Raw genomic sequence first — 22,705 nt, forward strand, 5'->3', positions numbered from 1 at the left:
CATACACAAATTAAAAATTCAGACATAAATATAAATATATATATATAAACATATAAAAAAAATTTTGGCCCAGTGTGGGCAGCAGCCCACACTGGGCATATGGTGGCTCCGCCCGCTAAGGTGATTACCATATGGGTTTGTTAAATTTGGAATTTAGATTTAACTCAACTTCAAAAACTAGTTTAAAAGAGGATGATTGTTCATATCATATATACGACTTCCAAGTACTTAATTCAATCGATACGAGATAACTTATAGAATTCTCAACTATATGTTCTTCGTGAATGTTTTTTTTACACTCGACATTTGTCCGCCATGCACTGACAATTATCCATTTCAGCATGCAAAAACAATAAAAAAACCACGCGTCCGTATTGCAAATTTGTACATGCATGGCGCCAACCATAAATAAACATTAAACAACTTCGTGATCAGCACGTAGCGGTTCCTACGTACAGAGACTAAACTAGGGAGATGGAGGAATCGGATGGTGCTGCAGCTGCACGTGATGCGACGGATACGACGATGGCGGCGTCACAGGCGGAACAGGTTAAGAATATGAATATATTGGTGGCCATCGACGACAGCGACGAGAGCTTCCATGCGCTTCAATGGGTCCTCGATAAGATTTTGAAGCAAGACGCTGGTGGATTGAACGCTACACCTGGAACGGAAACTACTCACGAATCCAAGGTGGTCACCGTAGTCCATGTGGTGCAGCCGATGCCCCGCTATGGCTTCCCCAGTGGATATGGTTTGTTTTTCGTTCAATATTCCGCATTATTAGCTCATTTTACTGGAAGATATATCGATCGAGCAGAAAGGAAAAAAAAGGTTTAGATCCTTTAAAATTAAGTTGATTTTCACCACATAAAATTATTTTTTTGAGAGCTCAAACTTATTCAGCTTCCCTCCCTCCATCTTGGTTGCAAAGCAATCGTGACATCTGTCCAAGAATGCATGATATAGACATCTATATCGTTTCTTTAACTATTCAACTGTTTAAAATAAGTACGTGTACACATAATCCAGTCGAGGAATCCACAAGCAAAGCCCAGGAGCAGAATGCTGCAAGGATTCTGTCCCGTGCATTTGAAATGTGCAGGGAGAAATCAGTGCGTAACAAATTAAATTTACCCATGAAAAATTTACTGTAATTAATTTTGGTTGCTTTTAATTACTAAAAGGTCCGGGTGGAATATGTTTGTGATTCACGCAGTTGACTGCTAAGACTCTGATCCTTGAGGGTGATCCAAAGGACACCATCTGTCGGGCTGTGGAAGATATGAACATTCATCTTCTTATTATCGGCAGCCGCGGGCTTGGCCAAATCAAGAGGTATGTATATATATATGTACTAGTAATTAATCATTAATGAAAAAACAATTTATTCTTATAATTTTTTTAATGGAATTAAAATCCTTGTTTTAATTATAATTAATTTAAAACATTTCTTCATATATATTATAAGATATTACTAATATGAACTTTTCAATTTTTTTGAAAAGATAGAATTTTTATAACAAAGCTAATGTCCCATCTATAATTTTAAAATTCAAATAAATAGATTGTATTTCCCCATGGTTACATGGTTAAACTATAAATAGTTTGTATTAAAATTGAGTTAAATATGCAAGTCTCCGTTTCTATTTTTGTTAATTGGCTAATTACATAATAAAAACTAGTTTATATTTAGCATTAAATTAAAATTGAATAAAAATATACCAGTCTCATCTCTTATCAATCTTTTTTTAATCTTTTATTGAGTCTGATATGTTTTAAATTCGTGACACCACTAATTTGAACTTATAATAAGCAAACCTGGCTAATACTTGAATATGGTTTGCCTAAATGTTTTAGGGCTTTGTTGGGAAGTGTGAGCGATTACTGTGTCCACCACGCAAGGTGCCCGGTGCTCGTCGTTAAACCGCCCAAGAAATCACATTGAACAATCGATCGAGTCGGCAAATATCAGACACAGTAGATTTTGTGTGAATAAATGTATTGCATCGTTCTCTCTCTCGAACATGATTATCATGTACTATGTACGTACGGTTGTATGCGTCGTCGCCTGCAGGTGTAAATGGTCCGGGGTCATATTTATTGTAGAATCGAGCTTCTCGACGTCGTTTTGTTGGATTAACGATTTTTATCTTGTTGTGAGATACGTGGCATGTCGTAGAACACGAAATCGAGGAGCATACTAAAATGAATAAAAAAGTTAATAAAAAATTATCATAGGAGAACGACTTTTGTAAATAAAATTCATAAACGTTTTACAAAAAGCTTGTCTAAATGTTTTTTTTTTGGTTGTTTATCACACATGGTTTTAAAATACTTAATTCGAATAGAATTAAATTTTGGATCAACATGTAATAACTTGATAGCGTAATCCCATTTAAAGCCAACATATTTTAACCTGGGATAAGCAATTATAAGGCGTGACTAGGGAATAATTTGTCTTAAATAACCAGAATCTGCGTTATTTATAGTAAATAAATAAATAAATAATGAGATTAAATGAAAAGGAGGAAAAGAAAATAATTTATTATATTTTATTTTTACTTTTTAAGTACACAAAAAGAATATTAATTATTTAAAAGGTAAAGAAAAAAGGGCCAAACAAAACAAGAGGACACGAACTAAATTAAACTATTGTCGGTTTATCAAAAACAAAAGACCACGTGTCAATATTTTATTTGCCATTAAATAACCCTATATTTTACGTCGTCTGTTACTCTCGCTCGTTCCATCTCCGGACCTCCCCATTTTACCCTTACATTTGGCAGTAATCACGCACGAAAAACCACCCAGAAAACCTACAATCGATTCTCTTCTCTCTCCGAATCTCCCTCCCTTCCCCCGTTCGCATTACTCTGAATTCCTTGTCAATTTATCAATCGGGCGGTGACAATATCTCCGGCCATGACGATGATGACGCCTCAGCCATTGGATGTAACTCTGCTCTATTCATTTTTGCTTATCTTCGTATTTGCTCTCAAAATTTTTACGCTTCTATTCCGTGTACTTGTGCATGTACTACTGAATTGTTATATTTTGTGTATTTCTGGCGGAGAATATATTGTCTGCATAACCGTTCCTGTGTGTATATATGGGGGACGGATGTTTGTGATCGACTAGGGTTTTGCTTGAGTTAAAGGGAGGTTCAGGCTACTGAATTGAATCTTATTTTAGTGCAATTTTGTTGATTTAATGCGTGGGAAGATTTTTTTGCTTTTCTAATTTACTGGATCGGCCTCTTTTCCATGATTTTGTGATTCTAGCAACAAGAAGATGAAGTGATGCTAGTGCCGCACTCAGATTTAGTTGATGGTCCGCAGCCATTAGTGGAAGGTCCTCAGCCTATGGAAGGTGATCCTTTCCACGTAGCCCTTGAATCTTTGTTATTTATTTGTAGCCAGATTCATGCTTGTGTTTCATATTTTTTTATGTGTGTCGAAACAAAGTTGGAAAATTTGTTGTACGTATGAGTTTTCCGGTGCTTTTGATTTCTCAGTGGCTGCAGCAGAGAGTAATGGAACAGTAGAAAACCAGGCCAGCGATGAGCCACAGGCGTCACACTTCACGTGGGCGATTGAGCACTTTTCCCGATTAAATATGAAGAAGCTTTATTCTGATATCTTCACTGTTGGAGGTTATAAATGGTAATCAGTGGATGTAATTTTGGCTCCATCTTGAAGTTTTATCGCTGTATTTGGAACGGTATTAATTTTGTTTGTTGTTGCCATGCAATTCATTTCTAGAAGTCAATTGTGCATAAAATTCTGGATTTCTTTTTTCTGAATTAAGGATTTCTTATTTTTGGCTTTACTTTGGTTTGAACTGCATGGATCAAGGCTAACTGAAAGACTTAATTTCCCTTTGATTTACAATGGATTTTGCAGGCGGGTGCTTATATTTCCTAAAGGAAATAATGTGGAGTACTTGTCAATGTATTTAGATGTGGCCGATTCAGCAACCTTGCCTTATGGGTGGAATAGATATGCACAGTTTAGTTTGGCAGTAGTTAATCAGATGCATAACAATTACACCATCAAAAAAGGTATCTTCCAAAACTGACCTGTTTCTAATTGCAAGTTGTTTAAGCTGGAACTGCAATTTTTTTATGTTTTAATTGAAACTTATGCTCTTAGTTCAGCAGTCAGATGGTTTCTTCTTATAGTACTGACGAACATAAGAAGACAAGAAAATGATTAAAAAATCGCGGAATATAAAAGTATGATTGGATTGATTATGCTCTTCAATGCGAAGAGGCTGGCTTCTTCACCCTTCCGAATTTGTTATCTTGCCTTTTGGCTTTGCAAATTTGGTTTTTCAGAAAAGGAGTTTCATCTGTTAACCCCAATAAAGTTAGCATAAAAAAGTATACAGATGTGGTCTCTACATTTCTCCCTTCTATTGGATGTTTATTGTTAGTTAATAGATGATTATCATTATTTTTACGACTGATCTAATGTCACTTTGGCCGAGTTAGTTAAATCTTCATTTTGTTTATTAACTTTCTTCTCAAGGAGCATAAATAGAATATATTGATCTTTCGCCCACCCCCCCATTCCAATGAGGATTTTTTACCTGGATTATTATTTTTTGATGTGTTGATTTGCTTTTTGCATGTTTCACAGACACACAACACCAATTCAATCAGAGGGAGAGTGATTGGGGTTTCACATCTTTCATGCCTCTTAGCGAGCTTTATGATCCTAATAAGGGGTACCTGGTGAATGATACTTGTGTAATCGAAGCTGATGTAGCTGTACGTAAGGTTGTTGATTACTGGGCGTATGACTCAAAGAAGGAGACAGGCTATGTTGGACTCAAGAACCAGGGAGCTACTTGTTACATGAACTCGTTGCTCCAAACCTTGTACCATATCCCTTACTTTAGAAAGGTTACGATAGGTTCTTAGGCTATAACTAGTTCAGATTTGTCTGTTTTATATATGAGCTCTAATGATTAGGGAAGGACAAAGAAGCCTCACTTGAAAAATGTTTTATCAGGCTGTATATCACATGCCAACAACGGAAAATGATAACCCATCAGGGAGCATCCCCTTGGCTTTACAGAGTTTGTTTTATAAGCTTCAATATAATGACACTAGCGTGGCTACAAAAGAACTAACCAAGTCGTTTGGATGGGATACATACGATTCCTTCATGCAACATGATGTGCAAGAACTTAACAGAGTTCTATGTGAAAAGCTAGAAGACAAGATGAAGGTTTGGTGTCTGACTGCACCCCTTCCTTAAATATTATTTTCTTCCTTTTTCGATTCACCTAAAAATGTTATTGTGGCGTAATTGTAATTATTTTACTGGCACAGGGAACCGTTGTTGAGGGTACTATACAAAAGTTGTTTGAGGGGCACCATATGAATTACATTGAATGTATCAATGTTGACTTCAAATCTACAAGAAAAGAATCATTTTATGGTATTAGTTGTTTCTTTGACTTATCGGTAATTCGTTAATGTTGGACGAATGTGTGACATAAGTTCTTTCGGCAGACCTACAACTTGATGTAAAAGGTTGTAAAGACGTTTATGCTTCCTTTGACAAATATGTGGAAGTTGAGCGTCTTGAAGGAGATAACAAATATCAAGCCGAAGAACATGGTCTGCAGGTAAGTTGCTCGGCTCCTCTATTAAATAATGACATAACGTGTCTTTCGATTTATACATATTCTAATGGTTGCGAAAGATAAAAAATCCCATCCCTATTAGAGACTGCGGTTGAGAGCAAAGTCAGCTTTTAAACAATGTAAAAATTATAATCAGTTTTATCTTGTTGAGCTCAACGAGAAAATTCAAATAATTAAAGTTCTTATGGGTGAGATGGAACTGAAAATTTTGTTAGGTCAATCACTCAATTGAAGTTAATCAGTAGGCCTCTAGTAAAATAAGGGTTAAAAGTTAAAACAAAATGTATTATGGAAAATAATTTAAGGACACAATCACATTTGAAATTGAATTTTTTCTAAATGGAATTTGGATTGCACATAGTCCTTGGTGATACTATATGCATTATAAACGTTACATGACAAAATATTATCAATTGCTTTTCATGGACCTCTAGAAGAAAAGTGTTACACTCTTTTGACAATTTTAGAAATTGATGGTTTTCTGTACTAATCAATTGTGGCGCACTTTTATCTACCGGATTTTGGTTTTCACAGTACTGGGGAAATTTGCTTACTTTATTTATAAATGAAAATACAATTGGCTTTTCTGCTTTTTTTCCCTTCTTTTTTGCTTCAATAATATATCTTAATCTATCATATGTGCCATTTCATTTTAGTGGCCACTCCGTATATAAGTATGATTTGATTAATTTTAAATAAAAAATCAAAGGATGCGAAGAAGGGTGTCTTGTTCATTGACTTTCCTCCAGTTCTTCAGCTTCAGTTAAAGCGCTTTGAGTATGATTTTATGAGAGATACAATGGTCAAGGTTAGTAGCTTGAATGTTGTCATCTGTTGTTTTACTTGAGTAAGCTCCTTATTTTGATTGTTGTTATATTAGCATGTGCTGACAGCATGCATGTTTTATAATTTTACCTCTTTGGTGTACAGATGCCCATCATGTGATCTTTAAAGCACTTTAGTGTTTAGCAATATCAGAGGATTGATACCTGAATGCATATATTTTTTTATGTTCTTTTCTTTAATCATCTTGATTTGTGCTTTCTGTCTGGTTCATATATTACCTGAGATCCTTAGGGCAAATATATTCTTGCACTTATTGCACTTAATTATCATTGTTAATGTTGATGTCAAGACAATACATCAATTTTGTTTATTGTGACTTCTATGTTGAAGTAGGTTGAACATTTTACACTTTTTAAACTTGAGGAAATCCTCTTTCCCTAAAAACTACCTTTTCTATTGGAATTTCTGCTTGACCGCCCATGTTATATTTTTAATTTTATTGCTCACTGTTTACTATCAGATGAGTTTATTTCCTTACTTTGATGTCTGTTTTCAGTGACATTACAAAATATGCTTCATGGTGCAGATAAATGACCGTTATGAATTTCCATTGGAGCTTGATCTTGATAGAGAAAATGGTAAATACTTGTCACCGGAAGCAGATAGAAGTGTTCGAAACCTCTACATGCTTCATAGGTTGGTTTGCGCTCCTTTCTTTTTCTCTAAATATTTTCTGTTTTATTTCTTTATCTTATCTGTATAGCTTGCTTCTGTAATGTTATCCGCATATCTCTCTCTCTTGCTGATTATTTCCTCTTAACTTTTTTTTTTCAATTTCCTTTTTTTCCCTTCAGTGTTTTGGTTCATAGTGGTGGGGTACATGGTGGACATTATTATGCTTTCATCCGGCCTTCGCTAACTGATCAATGGTATGCCTTTTTACACCCGAAAATGCTCCCCCTTCCCCCACCTTAAGCTGATTTCCACACTCTATTGGACAGTTGAGATTGGATTGAAATATAACTTTTTGTAATCCATCCACCGGTGCGCGTAGTCTTGATCACATGATAATCTCAGTCCTATTTTTCTTGCATAAATGTGCCTATTCTTTAATTACCGCACTGGAGTTCTTGTTTAGGTTTGATTTAGAGTCCTGACAAGCTACATCAGATATTTTAATTCCCTGTTCAGGTATAAATTTGATGATGAGAGAGTCACTAAGGAAGATATGAAAAAGGCATTAGAGGAGCAGTATGGTGGTGAGGAAGAGGTGATGTACTTACCCTTTGAATTTGATCTTGCTCAACCTCCTTGTATCTTACATTTCTCTTTTTCATTTTGCAGTTGCCACAGACAAATCCTGGCTACAATAACACTCCATTCAAATTTACAAAATACTCAAATGCATACATGCTTGTTTATATTAGAGTGAGTGACAAGGATAAGATAATTTGTGATGTCGATGAGAAGGACATTGCAGAACATCTTCGGGTAATTTTTTGACTGAAAACAGTATGCATCCCTATCACATATTTGAAGTAAGATAGTGATGAAATATCTCATGGCCCACACACTCCAGATAAGACTGAGAAAGGAACAGGAAGAAAAGGAAGATAAGAGAAGATATAAGGCGCAGGCTCATCTATACACTATTATCAAGGTATTTGTTCTCATTTGACAAACTTTATCATGCAACATATCCGTGCTTTTGCAAACTGGATTGCTTAAGTAATATTAGCATTTTTAGGTTGCACGAGATGAAGATTTGAAGGAACAGATGGGAAAGGATATATATTTTGATCTTGTTGATCATGACAAAGTCCGTAACTTTCGAATTCAGAAACAAATGCCTTTTAACCTTTTCAAGGTACTTTACTAATGTTCCACTTTATGTCGGGTCTTCTGATTTCTGAAAATGTGCTTCGGAAAACAGATTGGGGGATGTAAATAGTGCTTGGTTTTGTTTTCTGAAGTAGCTGTATATGTAATATTATGAAATGCGAGAATGTATTGGGTTATTTAATTTTGTAATGATTTGTGGGGTATTTTTAATTCGAAAGTATAGTTTATTGGGCTAGAATATAACAATTGAGTTGTTTTGGGAAAATGTGAAAAATTGAATGAAAAATGATGATTGTACAGAAAATGTGAAACCAGATTTCATTTTTGAAATCCTTTGTGCTTTCGAGTAAAGGGCTAGCTAAAATCATATTTGTTGTTAAAGGAGGAGGTTGCCAAAGAATTTGGAATACCAGTTCAATTTCAGCGCTTCTGGATTTGGGCAAAAAGGCAGAACCACACTTATCGCCCAAACCGCCCATTAACTCCGCATGAGGAAGCACAAACGGTAAATATATTTGCATTTCCCCTCTTTCAATTTTTTTTAAGATAACGAGGGATTGATGTTCTTTGTGAGAATGTTTTTATCGAACTACCCTGTGCCGTAACCTTTAGAGAGTGATACATGTACAATGTAGGGCTAGTATACATATTCCAATAATTAGTTAGTGACAAAGTTCTGGGAAAGTAGGTTTTGAAAGTAATCAGTGGCTATATGAAATCTTTTGTTTGAGTAACTATTTATTTTTCTTATTATGAGATCTGACCGGACCATAATAATTGAAATTTTATCTGTAGGATGCAAATTAAGAGCTTTAGAATGATTATTTTCAGCAAGAACTATTGAATGGAAATGTGAAATGGGGAAAAAAAGAATAGTTGAACCATTTTTTCTGGGAATCATTGTTTGGAGTGTTGGTATGAGCCTTTTTAGAACGTTAAATTCTGTAAACTGCAATCAGTTAAAATGAAATCCATCGTATAACTTGACTGGCTACGAAAATTTCCATGTGAATAGAAGTGTTACTGAAATGTACAAAATGACCTCCTGTTTACTGTTTCTGAGTATTAGTAAGTTTGGGGTTATAAGATTTTGAACGCCAGTAAGTGGCTCAATTTAGAGTTCATGTGTTAAACCGACTATGTTAATGCATAAACATGAGGATGAACTGCATCATTCAGAGAAAAATGAAAAATTACCCGCATTAGACATTTGTGAATTATATTTTCAAACAGATTTTAGCTTTAGCCCAACAATAACTACCAACAGGCAAAAAAATCTGGGAAACGATCAGCTTTTTAACCTATCGGATCAAATAATCAACCTTTTTGTCTGCTCGGTTCTCAGTATACTTTTTACTTTTTCATACTACCATTTGCAGGTTGGAGCTTTGAGGGATGTTTCCAATAAGGCCCACAATGCTGAACTGAAATTGTTCCTTGAAGTAGAGCGTGGACAGGTCTTTTTTAATTTTTTCTACCATATTCAAGATGAACTTGTTTGCACTTTTGCTTGACTATGCAACCTGTAATATCCTACAACTATTTGAATGTGGCTATATGGCGGGATATTAGTGCTCCTGATTCTTCTATTTTTAATGATTTGATGTTAGGATTTTCATCCTGTTTCTCTACCTGAAAAAATCAAGGACAACATACTTTTGTTCTTTAAGCTCTATGATCCTGAAAAAGAAGAGCTCCGGTATTTTTACACTTCAATTATATTACTTTCTTGTTTCGTTAAATTGTGCTTGTCATTTTATTTGGTGATATATCATATATTACAGATATGTTGGTAGACTTTTTGTAAAAAGTTCTAGCAAGCCTATCGAGATTTTGACAAAACTGAATGAATTGGCTGGATTTTCTCCTGACGAAGAGATCGAACTCTATGAGGTTTGCCTCATCTCTACCATGTGCAGTACATTCAAACTGTCCTTGGCTGGTCAACATGCATGGATCATTATTTATTTATGCCATTTTCTTGTTTGACATTTTACAGGAAATCAAATTTGAGCCTAATGTAATGTGTGAACGACTTGATAAAAGAGCTTCATTCCGGTTTAGTCAGGTTTTATTGTTTTTGTCTTTTATCATTTGACGTTTATTTTCTATGATTTGTACTGTCTTTGTTCTCTCGCCTTTTCTCTTCTCGTAATTATTCGATCTCTCGCAGATTGAAGATGGGGACATCATTTGCTTCCAGAAACACCCTCCTTCTGAAAGTGAAGAGAAAATCCGGTTTCCCGATGTCCCGTCATTTTTGGAATATGTGAAAAATCGACAGGTTAATTGTGCAGATCTTTTCAAATTATTTGCAATGGCCCTTTTTTGGTGTGTCAATTAAAATAATCGATATATTGTGGCAATCCCACAATCCATTGTCGTCCATATTCATTCTGGATATTCATAGTTAATTAAATGCTCATGTTTTAAGCACTTTCTGAATAGTATATTTGTTCAATGCCTAGTCACAGAAAATCTGTTTGCAGCTCTTCTATGTCATTCCTATTAACTTGCTCATCTCTCTCTCTCTCTCTCTTTGTTTTATTGAGACGAATGTCGGTAATCATTCCAGCTTTGTAAAGCTTTTTGTCAGTTATTTATGTTTTTGGAAAGCTTTTTTTATTTCTATGTTTTCCCATTTGAAGAAAATCTTCATTACGAAGCTATAATAGTTGGCTTTGTTACCCATTCTTCGAACTGATTTTTCAGCATGTATTGGTGTGTGCAGATTGTACATTTTAGAACCTTGGAGAGACCCAAGGAAGACGAGTTTTGCCTAGAATTGTGAGTAATTTTGACACCATACTCCGAACTGTTGGAATTGCTATTTTTTTCGCTGTATTTATTTGTTGGAATTTTGATCAAACTTTCATGACTATATGTTGCATGAATTAATAGAGCGAAGAACCACACCTACGATGATGTTGTGGAAAGAGTTGCTCAGCGTCTTGGATTAGATGATCCATCTAAAATTCGGCTCACTACTCACAATTGTTATTCTCAGCAACCAAAACCTAACCCTGTCAAATACAGATCAGTGGACCATTTATTAGAGATGCTTGTCCACTACAATCAGGTAGCTCGTTTTTATTCATTATCATGATCATTTTTCTATTTCCTTTTGGGGCGAGGAGTTGGTGTTAAGACAGTTTCTGGTGGGTGGGATGTGGGTATAGATTTGCAGATTGATGAATATATTTTTGTTCCTTCTTTGCAGATTTCTGATATACTGTATTTTGAAGTGCTGGACATTCCCCTTCCAGAATTGCAATGCCTAAAAACGCTCAAAGTTGCATACCATCATGCCACAAAGGATGAGGTGCCATCATTGATGTGCTGTACGCTAGTAATTTTCTTTTTAATTTGAGTTGGGATGATTTTATGACGTATGGCACATTGTCTTTTTGTAGGCTATAATTCTCAATATAAGATTGCCAAAACAAAGCACTGTTGGAGATGTGCTTAATGAGATCAAAACAAAGGTTGGCTTCGTGCTGGAGCCAGTTGTATTGCGAATTTCTAATATTCATGAGATGGAGCTTTTTGTTTCTTCAATCGTCCTTAAATTAAACCACCCAGCAGAAATTTTTCAAGTCTGTTCTGGTGGACCCTAGTGGAGCATTAGATGCTAAAAACTGAAATTAAATTGTGGCAACTGATCCGTTCCTTCTACCTTGACTCTCATGCCTGATTATTGTTGACTTTTTCTAAGATTATTTGAAGTAGGCAACATTTTTTTCAATTTTTGACAGGTAGAGTTGTCTCATCCAAATGCTGAACTCAGGCTGCTGGAAGTTTTTTATCATAAGATTTACAAGGTAATCTTTCATTGGTTTTTGTGGCTTATACATCAACAATAATTTTCTAGAGTGATAACCCACCTTACTTTTTAGAAACTGCCATGTTCAGAACTTTCTTGTATTCCAAATTAGATGCTAGTAGTTCGGTTCAATTGATCTTATCCTTGTTAGCCTGAAAATTTTACCTTGACTTGAACGATATGAAATTTATAACCCAAGCCTTAAATTTTTACCTTTGATAATTCAGATGATCCTTAAATTGATTTCAGTGTATTGGAAGAGTTCTGTAATTCACAATGTAACCCACGTCCCTCTAATATTGTTTTCAGATATTTCCAATCAACGAGAAGATTGAGAATATAAATGATCAGTACTGGACACTACGTGCCGAAGAGGTATCAACCCTCTTCTTGCAATTCGTTGTTGCCTTTTGATCTATTTTTGTCTATACCGAGCTGTTCCCTGGTTGAGTTTTATTACTTGTAAGTTCAAAGGTTAATTGTAAACTGCATATTTGTTGGGAAGGGACACCACCTGTTTCTGAAAATTTCACTGTTGGTTGGAAAGTCATAATTTTGCAGTGCCAAATGAATTTTCATTTCTGCGTTTCGAGGTTCCGAGTATGATATTTTTTCCTTTCATTGGTAGGAACCCTGATTTTTCGCCTCAGTTTACATTCATGTGGCTTACGGTTCCACTTTTTTTATTATCTGATAGATTCCTGAAGAAGAGAAGAACCTTGGGCCCAATGATCGCTTGATTCACGTTTACCATTTCACAAAGGAGAATGCTCAGAATCAAATGGTACCTATAGCATTCGCTGAATTTCTATGTTAATTGTCATTTATTTTTGTTTGATATTGTGTACAGGGTTAATGTACTTTAGAATAATGAGCTTGATTGATGCTCAAAACCAAATGAACCTTAGGCATATGTGCTTGCAAGCGCATTGAACTCTTCGTAATTTCTTTTGACAGCAAGTTCAGAACTTTGGTGAGCCCTTCTTTTTGGTCATACATGATGGTGAAACATTGGCAGATATTAAAATACGCATTCAAAAGAAATTGCAGGTTCCCAATGAGGAATTTTTGAAGGTATGTTCCATCTCAGTTTAATTCTACATTTCCTTATTAAACCATTACACATCATTTGCCTGAAGTTTTCACCAGTTTCATCTCCAAACTTTGTATTTGATTCTCTAATTCGAAATCCAGTGGAAATTTGCCTTTTTGTCATTGGGACGTCCTGAGTATCTTGAGGATGCTGACATTGTCTCCAGTCGTTTTCAGGTTCTGTTTGAATCTTATTATTTTAGTATATTTTCCTTTTCAGAAATGTTTATTGTGTCATCTAATAACATGTATATTATCACTTTCAGAGAAAAGATGTTTATGGTGCTTGGGAGCAGTACCTTGGGTTAGAACACTCTGATACTACTCCTAAAAGGTCTTATGCTGCGAATCAGGTAACTTCGTCACAACATAAAGAAACTTTAACTATTTATTTCTGAATAACTTGGGTTCAATTAATTGTTTATACCGTATACAGGCTTGGTTAACCGAGTTTATCCTAAAAAACTTCGAGTATTTGCTCGAACATGATCTTGAAGTTTCTTTTGTTCTCTGTCTTGCAGAACCGCCACATGTTCGAGAAGCCAGTGAAAATATACAATTAAGTATAATTTTGTTTATCTAAATCTGAAATCCACAGTTCAAATGCGGAAATTTTCAACTGTGGATATGATAAGGAGAACGTATGGCTGAAAGGATGCGTGATACTTCTTTTTTCTACCGTTCCTTCTTAAAGGACATTCTGGTCACCCTTTTGGTTATTATTTTTGTCCTCTGACTTGGCTGGGGGAATAGTATTTTGCTTTGTGTTCCATTATTACCAGCTCTTGAAGTAGCCGGGAAGATTTTGTCAGCCCATGTAATTTATATCATGAACTGATGAACATGACAATATTTTGGTGGATGGGGCTGTAAAGTGGGTATAGTTAGGAAGTTCCGTACTTCGTTCTCTTTAATTTTGTCATTTGAGGTTCTTTTCTTCATTCCCTTTGGTTGTAATTCTTGTTTTCATAAATAGGGGATATTACTTTGTAAAAGAAACAGTTATGATACTATTTTATAGAGCCATAATCCTAATCGTTTCTAGTTTTTGGTGCCTTTTCGCTTGCTGAGAATACAAAATCGGCATGGCTAGGGTGATCGCTTTCGTGTATTGAGGTCATCACGTGTAAATGATTCAAAATTATCATGCTCTTGGCCGGGTGTTTCATCCTCTAGTAATTCACGTATACAAATAAGTAGTAATCCATTTTCAAGGAATGTACGTTGGTTCTTAGAATTACTACAATTTGGTGGTTTGGTTGGGTTTTCTCTTCGATTAATGTAAAAATTCTCGAGACATAATACAAGCTTTTATCTCATCTTGCGAGGTTATATCTCATCCACGTTATAGAAAGAATATAGCTTTCATGGTGTGGAGAGAGCTCCTTAGCCTTAATTCTGTAGAGACATTGTCGTAACCAACGGACGTCGCAACAAAGTATAATTGCACCATTTGCACGCTAAATATATAACAAAGTTGGGGACGAAAATCATTTCTCTAGTTTTCAAGTCATTAACCATCCTCAATCATTTAAAGATTTTTCGTATGACGTGCGATGTCGTAGTCGTTTCTTCCATGTTCACTAAGTAAATCTGCAAGTTAATGCAATATAATGTAAGTCACGTTAGCTAGGTAAATCATATTAGACAAGTTCTGTGTGACAAGTTCATCCGAAAATGGATTTGTCTTTCTCACCATTGGTCAAGTGCTCACTTGTTTTATTAACTCGGACAATCTTAAGAAGAGTAGTCGTTTCTAACATTTATTACAAAATTGAGTTAATGCATTGAAGTTATATGCATATAGGTTAATGTTGATAACCTTATTAATTAATAAAATAAAGTGTATTTAACATAAAATTGTGTGCGAGAATCATGGTCATTGCAATTGCCCGAATTGGCACCTTTTGGACCTCAACTGTAGCTGCTCTGCGGATAATCAATTTAAAGAAATTCCCTTTTCCGCCATCAGATTCTCTGAGTTTTCATCTCTTTTATCGAAATTCCTCTCTTTTACATTCTTCATCTTCTCGTTTCACTGAGAGATTTGGTGGAAGCCCCTTTCTTTCTGCCAGAACGTCGTTTTTCCGAACCCGGCGATTTTATTTGGTGCGAAATGGATCGATATCTTAACTTTTGATCATAAGAGCTGCTTTTTCTGCTCCGAGTCTGGTTCCAGTGAGAACTTCGGCGCTGCTGGAATTGTGACGCCGAGGGTGCGAATACGACTCCCTTTCTGTTCTGTCATATTGCCCCATTGATTACTTTTCGGAATGTGGGTATTCTGGATTAGGGAAAATTAGGATTAAACTTATTGCGTACAAATTTAGGACCGATTTTTTAACATCGATGTTTGTGGATCTCTGTTTTGATGCGCGCTTTGATAATTGATTGTTCGAGATTTTTCTGCTGTCTGGGAAAGATTCATACTACGCAAAGCTTCAGTGCTGGCATATTTATATGAAGTTGAATGTGCTAATTGGACGTGATATGTTGAATTTTGAGATGTTATTTGAGGACCTCTTCATCTATTTATATTTTGGTGCTGAACATGCACGTGGGTTTAATAAGACTGAATGTGATCTATATCTTTCGGTGTTGAAGAATGATGTACGGAAATTTTGTTCCATTAAGGGGGAGGAATTACAATGTTAAGGTTGGAGAATTGGAGAGGGAGTATAAGAACTGGCAGAAGAAACTGCATCCTGATCTAGTTCATTCTAAAATCCAGGTTCATATGCTGCATCGATGCTGTTTTTCCAATTTGTTTTCTAGAAAAATGTCTACATTGATGGTGAAAGTTTTTTGCTTGCTTTTTTGTAGAGAGAAAGGGAGTATGCGGCTGAACAGTTTGCGCTGGTGATAGATGCATATCGAACACTAGCTGAGTTGCTGACCCACTGTCAAGAGCAATCTACATGGTATACCAATACTCATTTGGATCATAACCATGAGTAGCACATATTAATATAGCATCCTTAGTGGTTATTGTGGTGAACAATAAGCAAGCTTTTATTAATGAAGTGAACAATACCTAGAAATTTTATGATTATTAAAATATAGATAGATATTTGATGTTTTATGTGAATTCCTGAAGTGCAATCCATATCATATGATTGAAGCCTGTAACTTCACTTTAAAATCTAAAGGTGTGGTGGAAAGAATTCTCTCAATGTGTTCATTATTCTTTCCCCATGATTTCCCACTAATGTTGAGGTTGACCTATGTAGATGAAGATAGAAGGCCTGATTGTGGATGAAGAAGAAAGGATTACAGACCTGGAGCTCCTAGCTGAGGTAACAAAGTACTTCATGAATCATCTGTTGCAGAGGATTGCTTTTGTCTCCCACTTTTAATCTTTTAGTTTCAAAACATTTTGTTTTATGCACATGCTATATCTCTGCATGTAATATGTCACAGCTCGTTTGTCACCAATAACTATGTTACTGCAGAGGCCACTCAAGTTTAATACTTTTCATTGTTCTTATTATAGATTTAGCAGAAGTATTTTTTTTATGATATGGACCTGCTTGTGATTTTTAAAAAAAGATTTGACTTTTAGATTAGTTTTTATGCCCGAGGGGTGGGGGGGTGTCAATAAAAGAAACTTGAACTGGGTAACCGGAACATTACACTAATAAGAGTTCTGTTCTATGAAAGAATTGCATGATAACAAGCTCCGAGCAATATATTGACAAGTCAACTTGTTCAAGTTATTTTTGAATATGTCGATTTCATGTGGTTCCACAGTTAAGGTCAGGTATATTCAGCATGCGCTCATGTAAGGATTATGTGATCTTATTCCCCAGAGGCGCTTTCAAGAAAACTGCTTTGTGATAATAATAGGTGGATTGGCATGCAGATAATGGAGTTAAGGGAAGCTGTTGAAGAAGCAGAAGGCACCGCGGCATTGATTCAGATCCAGGCCCAGGTATATATAAATGTGGGTTGACATAAACAGTTTTTCACATCTTTTGAACTTTGGATTCTGAAACCATGAACAAAAAGGAACTGTTTCATCCATATTCGCTATTTTGTTGGACTACTTCTATTCGTCTCAAATCAAGGTAGAGAATGTGTTTTTTTGTATTCTTCTACGATCATTCGAGATAAATGGAGTTAAGGGAAGCTGTTGAAGAAGCAGAAGGCACCGCGGCATTGATTCAGATCCAGGCCCAGGTATATATAAATGTGGGTTGACATAAACAGTTTTTCACATCTTTTGAACTTTGGATTCTGAAACCATGAACAAAAAGGAACTGTTTCATCCATATTCGCTATTTTGTTGGACTACTTCTAGTCGTCTCAAATCAAGGTAGAGAATGTGTTTTTTTGTATTCTTCTACGATCATTCGAGATAAATGGACAATCCATAGTTGGCATGCTTTATCAGTTTCAACAATTATGTGACATGCTTGATTTTTGTTGATCTTTTGTTGTCTGTTGGTTAGACAAGTGACAACAATTTTCTCTTTGGGATATTTTGTTGTCCAATTTTCTGATCATAATATCTTCCCCATTCCTCTTTTCTGCCTGCCTTTCAGTTGCAGGAAAAATTGCAGTATTGGTCTAACTCATTTGAAGATGCGATTAGGAGTAAACAATATGAAGACGCGCTTTCTTCAATTTGAAGAATGACATACCACAAACGTGCAAATGGGGAATTTATAAAGAAGCTTTAGTGCTGGTGTAATGTTTTCTATGATATTAGTTTCAAAGGTATATTACATTCTCTCTTTTGAAGGAGCTATGGATGGCATTTTATTTTGGGTTTAACTCAATGGCCAGAAGTGTTGTGCTCTTCGATATCAAGATTGACAAATTCCAACTTGTAAGGTGTAGATTTTCTGAATCTGTAAGTTAATTTTATGTTTTGGGCCAATCAAAAAACATTTGTTTATAAATCCTATTTTGGATGGACGTATCGAGTGACTCTAATTATTTACCTGCTCAACTACAAGTTTATGATGTATTTTAATACACTATTTTCATTAAAAAAAATTGAAAAAAACTACGGTTTTATCAGTGAGTTTATCCATTTCTAATGCCGAACTCTGAACGAAGTATCAGTGAATGATTTGTAAACAAAGTTTCTTTATGACACTTCAATTTTTTATTTTGATAAAAAAAATGCAGGAATAAGGGAGAATTATTTCTCTAAATGAGGTAATGTTATTGAATTGTTAGGTTGATTATATTAGGATAGAGAATTTTATGGAAGAAGAAAAAAGATTAATTCTGCCTGCGATACATACATAATTGTTGTATGAATAAATATTCCATATGCTGGAACCATGACATTTTCTGTTCCAACAATTATATTTTATGGTTTACAATTATATCAAAAAATGGGAAAAAAAAGAGAAAGAAAATGATAATCGTATCCATTTAATAATTGAGGCTCCAACCAATAGATTGGTTAAATTTGAAATTCGAAATCCAAGTAACGGTCACATTCAAATCCACCGATATCTTCAGTTGCAACCAATGTTACGCCATATCCTCTGCATATGCTAAATCATTCCTCTTCCTCAGTCCTGCACCAGGAAAAAATGGCGTCTTTGACCCCAGGAATCCTTCTCAAACTCCTCCAATCCATGAACTCCACCACCAAAGTCACCGGAGACCATCGCAGCGCTCTCCTCCAGGTCATCGGAATTGTCCCTGCGTTGTCGACTTCAGATTCTCTTTGGCCCAACCATGGATTCTACGTTCAGCTGTCGGATTCCCGCAATTCCACCTATGTTTCCCTTTCCGACCGTGATACCGAACTCATCCTCAACAACCGCCTCCAGCTGGGTCAGTTTGTGCACCTCGATCGACTGGTCTTCGACTCACCCCCTGTTCCTGCCCCACTTAATCTACGCCCTATAGCTGGTCGTCACCAATTTATTGGATCTCCTGAACCCCTCATAGCTCGCATTAACAGTGGTGGATTTGTAATCCAGCCAGTTTCGGAGTCTGACCTCTCGGTGGACCCTATTGCAGCTTATTTGTCGAGGATGGGGAAGAAAGTGATGGATTCGAAGGAGAAATGCGCCGAGAGTGAGGGGAGTGTGGGTGATGTTAAGATAGCCTCCTCTAAGGTTAATAGGGGAGCCGTTGCCCCAAAAGAGAATTTGAATGTTAATATCAGTTCTGGAGATGCCCAGGCTAACGGTAATGGTAAAGCTGGTTCAGACAAGGTCAGTTCGCAAAGGTTTTCGTCACCTGGAGCGTTAAAGCAGAGATCCGTGATGCCATCTGTGAAGAAAGCAGAGAGGGATCCATCCCCAGCTGGAAAGTCAGGAAAGCGCTCGAGTTCCCCTGCACCGTCAAAGTGCGTGGTTCCTAGCCTTGAGGAGGCTGCCAAAGAGGAAAATAGGAGGACGTCGAGGGAACCAGCAATAATAGTGCCATCAAGATATCGGCAGCCATCACCAACTTCAGGGAGGAGGCAGGCAAGTCCGGTGGTAGCTAGAAGGATGTCTCTGTCCCCTGGCCGAAGATTATCGGGCGGGCTTAAGGTATCCCCAGCACTGGATTCTTCCGGGAAGAAGAAAATGGCTAGCATTGCTGCGGGGATATCAAAGGTTTCTGAGGCGCTTGTAGGGTCCGCAAAGCCAAGTAGAAAGAACTGGGATGATGGGGCGACTCCAGGTGGAGGCGTCTCCTCTGAGGACAAAGAAAAAACGAGGACTAAAAATAGACCCGATCTGCAAGCTATTTTGAGAACTCAGGTGACATCTTTTTGCCCTCTGAGAAATTCTTGAGTTGTTACAGTGTTTAGATATGCACTTGGTACCATCTGTTGTGAAATTGTTTTATGCAGACATGTTGAGTGGTATAAATTTGTAATAAATCACCTTTCTGCTAGAATGAGCCTCGTGCTATGTTTTTAACTCAAACCAGATAACAGCAGTTTGTGGTGATTTGGTATGTGACCTGACCGAGTGGTTCGTTTTCAGGCTGCTATTTCTCGGCGATTAAGTGATGTACATGACAATTCATCTGCAAAAGACGAAAAATCTTGTGGGTCTGAAAGTTCATTTGAGTCTGAGAAAACAAATGTGGCTCCTGTAATCACCATTCACGAGAAGAAATGGACGGATGGTAGTATTCCATTGGATAGTGTCTCTTCAAGCCTTGCAAAACTTGGAAAGGTACACGAGAACTTACGTATCAATATTATTACTATCTATTTCTTCAATTGGGCATTGTAATGTAAGTTTTTAATATGGCATTGGGATAGGATGCTACGCGCAGGAGAAGAGTTGCTTCAACTGCTGCGTCTGAAGCTTTGGAGGAGGCCATGGTCACAGAATCGATTGTGAGAAACTTAAGGTACTGCATGAGCCGATGTCTCTACACTCATTATTAGTAATGTTCGTTGTATTTGTTGCTTTATGAAAATGACGCAAGAAATTTTTTTTTGGTCACCTACAGCTATGTTAAGTTCGACCCCTAAATATATCTAGTTTTATATGATATTTTGGCTTCTGTAATGCCTCAAATACAATTCTATAAAATACAGAACCTGGTTTAGCCACTTAAATTTCTAGTCCTTTGAAGTCTTCATTACTACTTATAGTTCCGTCCATTTTTTAGGATTTAGTGCTGTTCTTTCGTGCCTGGTGTACCTTGCTGCTTTTGTTACTTCGCTTGGTTTATGTTATTAGCCAGAGATTGGTATCTTTTGTTGTGCTCCTTAAAATGAATAATGACGATGGGATGCAGTGAATAATCACATATATTGTCCTCCCTAGTGCTAATTTTACACTTGTTACGTTTATATTGATTTGAGTCTTCATTTGTGAACCTCTTACAACAGTGTTTAACTACTAAAAGATCTACTTTGTGAAAAACTGCAGCATGTTTTCAGATCTCCACTCATGTTCAAAGCCTGAAAATCCTTTACCTACTATCGATCGATTCATGTCGATTTATGAAGATGTTCTAAAATCCATAGCAGCAGCAGAATCTATTGCCGGTAAATATAGGTCATCAGCTACTAATGACAACACCACCTATTCAGAACAATCAAAATCTAGCACCCTTTGGGTAGAAGCCGCTTTGGCTACAAATCTTGAAGTTGTCTCCCTTTTAACCGACCAAAACTTTGCGGGCTCATCCAAAATGGAGCAACAAAATTCTAAGAAACGACTTTCTGCCAATTCTACCTTTAAGAATAACAACACAAACGCCTCTCCATCAACGGTAGTTGGACCTTGGACTCGGGGCAAAGGAATGGAAGAGACTGTGGAACTTGGAAAAATTTTGCAGTATGAGATGCAAATATGGTTTGTAAGATTTGTAGAGTCATCCCTTGATGCTGGTTTTCAGGTTTTTGGGAAATGCACTCCAGCTAGCACCGGTGCACTCAACAACTGTGGCCCTATAGCAGCAATCTTGTCTCAACTTAAGCGAGTCAACAACTGGTTGGATTGCATAATGACTCAACAAGACGACGTTCTTGCGGGAAAGATTGAGAGCCTGAAGCGAAAGATTTATGGGTTTGTGATTCAACATGTTGGCACGACAGTCGAAAGTATGATCCCAGCAGCCTCGTCTTGATTTCCAAGGCCTCGTGTTGTTGATAAAACTTGTTTGATTATTATTTATGAAACAGCTGAAAAATGGGTGTATGTGGATGAATGTTGATTGATTTTACTGCAGAAACTTCCTCAAATTAGTTTCTTGTTTAAATTCCTCATTGTGACCACAAAAAGGGAGTAGTTACTATCAAAGGGTAAACTATTCCATTTTGAATTTATTACTTCAGCATGTGTTTTAGATGAAATGAAACGCATACCTTTTTATATATCCCATCAGTATAAAGAATATTGAATACAAAAACTTAAGCACGACAAACAAGATTAATTACATTTAAGATATATTACTTTTGGTAATACAATTTAACTCGGGTCCAATTTGTAAGTTGGGATATTCTTTCTTACATATATATATGTGGGAAACATGTCTATTGATTTACAATCCATTATAATGTGTGTATATATATATAAAATATTCAAGCCGAGTGGCTTACCACTTCGTTACCTCAAACATGTGACAACTTGGGACAAACCAAACATTTCATAATTTAATATTTGTATACTTTTATGCATTTTCTTATATTTATACGTGCATAACATCATCGGATTTATGTAAATGTTAATAATATCCAAAGAATCTTCAACTAAAACTTTTCAACATTTCCTTCCAATTTTATTTATTGTGGATGCTTGCTTGGATGGACATACAGACTTCCATTGTATAATAATATCTCATGATCCTGCAAAATTTATAAGCAAAATAGTTAAAATGGAATTTCTCATGAAATAATGATCGATTTGCATAATACAAACTAAGTGTTTACCCCATAAAAAATGTATAAATAAATGGAATGTAAACCCAATACACATTTACGTACAAGAAAAGTATGCTCGTATTAAAATTTTGATAGAAATATATTTAATTACAATTGAAATTAATATAACATAAAAAAATATTTTTGGTGAATTTATA

The 22,705-nt window shown here is 36.1% G+C and overlaps 3 protein-coding genes across 4 annotated transcripts; all 3 read left to right on the forward strand.

Moving 5' to 3' along the window:
• Positions 1–444: 444 nt before the first annotated feature.
• On the forward strand, positions 445–2,050 carry LOC140831614 (uncharacterized). Its single transcript, XM_073195356.1, has 4 exons — positions 445–754; positions 1,033–1,115; positions 1,220–1,338; positions 1,861–2,050. The coding sequence occupies exons 1-4, from the start codon at positions 475–477 to the stop codon at positions 1,946–1,948; spliced, it is 570 nt and encodes a 189-aa protein (XP_073051457.1). The 5' UTR covers positions 445–474; the 3' UTR covers positions 1,949–2,050.
• Positions 2,051–2,761: 711 nt separating this feature from the next.
• On the forward strand, positions 2,762–14,258 carry LOC140832383 (ubiquitin C-terminal hydrolase 12-like). Its single transcript, XM_073196383.1, has 32 exons — positions 2,762–2,955; positions 3,285–3,372; positions 3,518–3,665; positions 3,906–4,063; positions 4,644–4,909; positions 5,019–5,237; positions 5,342–5,450; positions 5,525–5,640; positions 6,368–6,466; positions 7,031–7,140; positions 7,299–7,373; positions 7,636–7,714; positions 7,789–7,935; positions 8,024–8,104; positions 8,192–8,311; positions 8,669–8,791; positions 9,666–9,743; positions 9,897–9,985; positions 10,071–10,179; positions 10,286–10,354; positions 10,460–10,570; positions 11,018–11,073; positions 11,188–11,365; positions 11,507–11,608; positions 11,700–11,771; positions 12,042–12,107; positions 12,419–12,484; positions 12,807–12,893; positions 13,067–13,183; positions 13,304–13,378; positions 13,468–13,554; positions 13,723–14,258. The coding sequence occupies exons 1-32, from the start codon at positions 2,926–2,928 to the stop codon at positions 13,762–13,764; spliced, it is 3,372 nt and encodes a 1,123-aa protein (XP_073052484.1). The 5' UTR covers positions 2,762–2,925; the 3' UTR covers positions 13,765–14,258.
• An 821-nt stretch (positions 14,259–15,079) lies between these two features.
• Positions 15,080–21,934, forward strand: LOC140832384 (uncharacterized). 2 transcript variants are annotated; one of them, XM_073196384.1, is made up of 8 exons: positions 15,080–15,932; positions 16,025–16,122; positions 16,432–16,982; positions 17,064–17,380; positions 18,737–19,920; positions 20,149–20,343; positions 20,433–20,524; positions 21,052–21,934. In XM_073196384.1, exons 5-8 carry the CDS (start codon positions 18,754–18,756, stop codon positions 21,752–21,754), a joined length of 2,157 nt encoding a protein of 718 aa, XP_073052485.1. In that variant the 5' UTR covers positions 15,080–15,932; positions 16,025–16,122; positions 16,432–16,982; positions 17,064–17,380; positions 18,737–18,753; the 3' UTR covers positions 21,755–21,934. The 2 variants fall into 2 exon arrangements, with proteins under 2 accessions (XP_073052485.1, XP_073052486.1); XM_073196385.1 differs by lacking the exon at positions 16,432–16,982 and having other exon boundaries at positions 15,080–16,122.
• Positions 21,935–22,705: the final 771 nt, after the last annotated feature.

The sequence above is a fragment of the Primulina eburnea genome, chromosome 5, assembly GCF_022965805.1.
Source record: "Primulina eburnea isolate SZY01 chromosome 5, ASM2296580v1, whole genome shotgun sequence".
NCBI classification, from domain to species: Eukaryota; Viridiplantae; Streptophyta; class Magnoliopsida; order Lamiales; family Gesneriaceae; genus Primulina; species Primulina eburnea.

What these genes read in the sequence shown, in the direction of transcription:
- LOC140832383 (XM_073196383.1), top strand. Translation starts at nt 2,926, where the DNA reads ATGACGATGATGACGCCTCAGCCATTGGAT. An exon ending in CGCATGAGGAAGCACAAACG is followed by an intron (nt 8,792 to 9,665) that starts GTAAATATATTT and finishes TACCATTTGCAG; the next exon opens with GTTGGAGCTTTGAGGGATGT. An exon ending in CCAATGAGGAATTTTTGAAG is followed by an intron (nt 13,184 to 13,303) that starts GTATGTTCCATC and finishes TTCGAAATCCAG; the next exon opens with TGGAAATTTGCCTTTTTGTC.
- LOC140832384 (XM_073196385.1), top strand. Translation starts at nt 18,754, where the DNA reads ATGGCGTCTTTGACCCCAGGAATCCTTCTCAAACTCCTCCAATCCATG. An exon ending in AAGCTATTTTGAGAACTCAG is followed by an intron (nt 19,921 to 20,148) that starts GTGACATCTTTT and finishes GTTCGTTTTCAG; the next exon opens with GCTGCTATTTCTCGGCGATT. An exon ending in GCCTTGCAAAACTTGGAAAG is followed by an intron (nt 20,344 to 20,432) that starts GTACACGAGAAC and finishes GCATTGGGATAG; the next exon opens with GATGCTACGCGCAGGAGAAG.
- LOC140831614 (XM_073195356.1), top strand. Translation starts at nt 475, where the DNA reads ATGGAGGAATCGGATGGTGCTGCAGCTGCACGTGATGCGACGGATACG. An exon ending in TGGCTTCCCCAGTGGATATG is followed by an intron (nt 755 to 1,032) that starts GTTTGTTTTTCG and finishes CACATAATCCAG; the next exon opens with TCGAGGAATCCACAAGCAAA. An exon ending in GGGCTTGGCCAAATCAAGAG is followed by an intron (nt 1,339 to 1,860) that starts GTATGTATATAT and finishes TAAATGTTTTAG; the next exon opens with GGCTTTGTTGGGAAGTGTGA.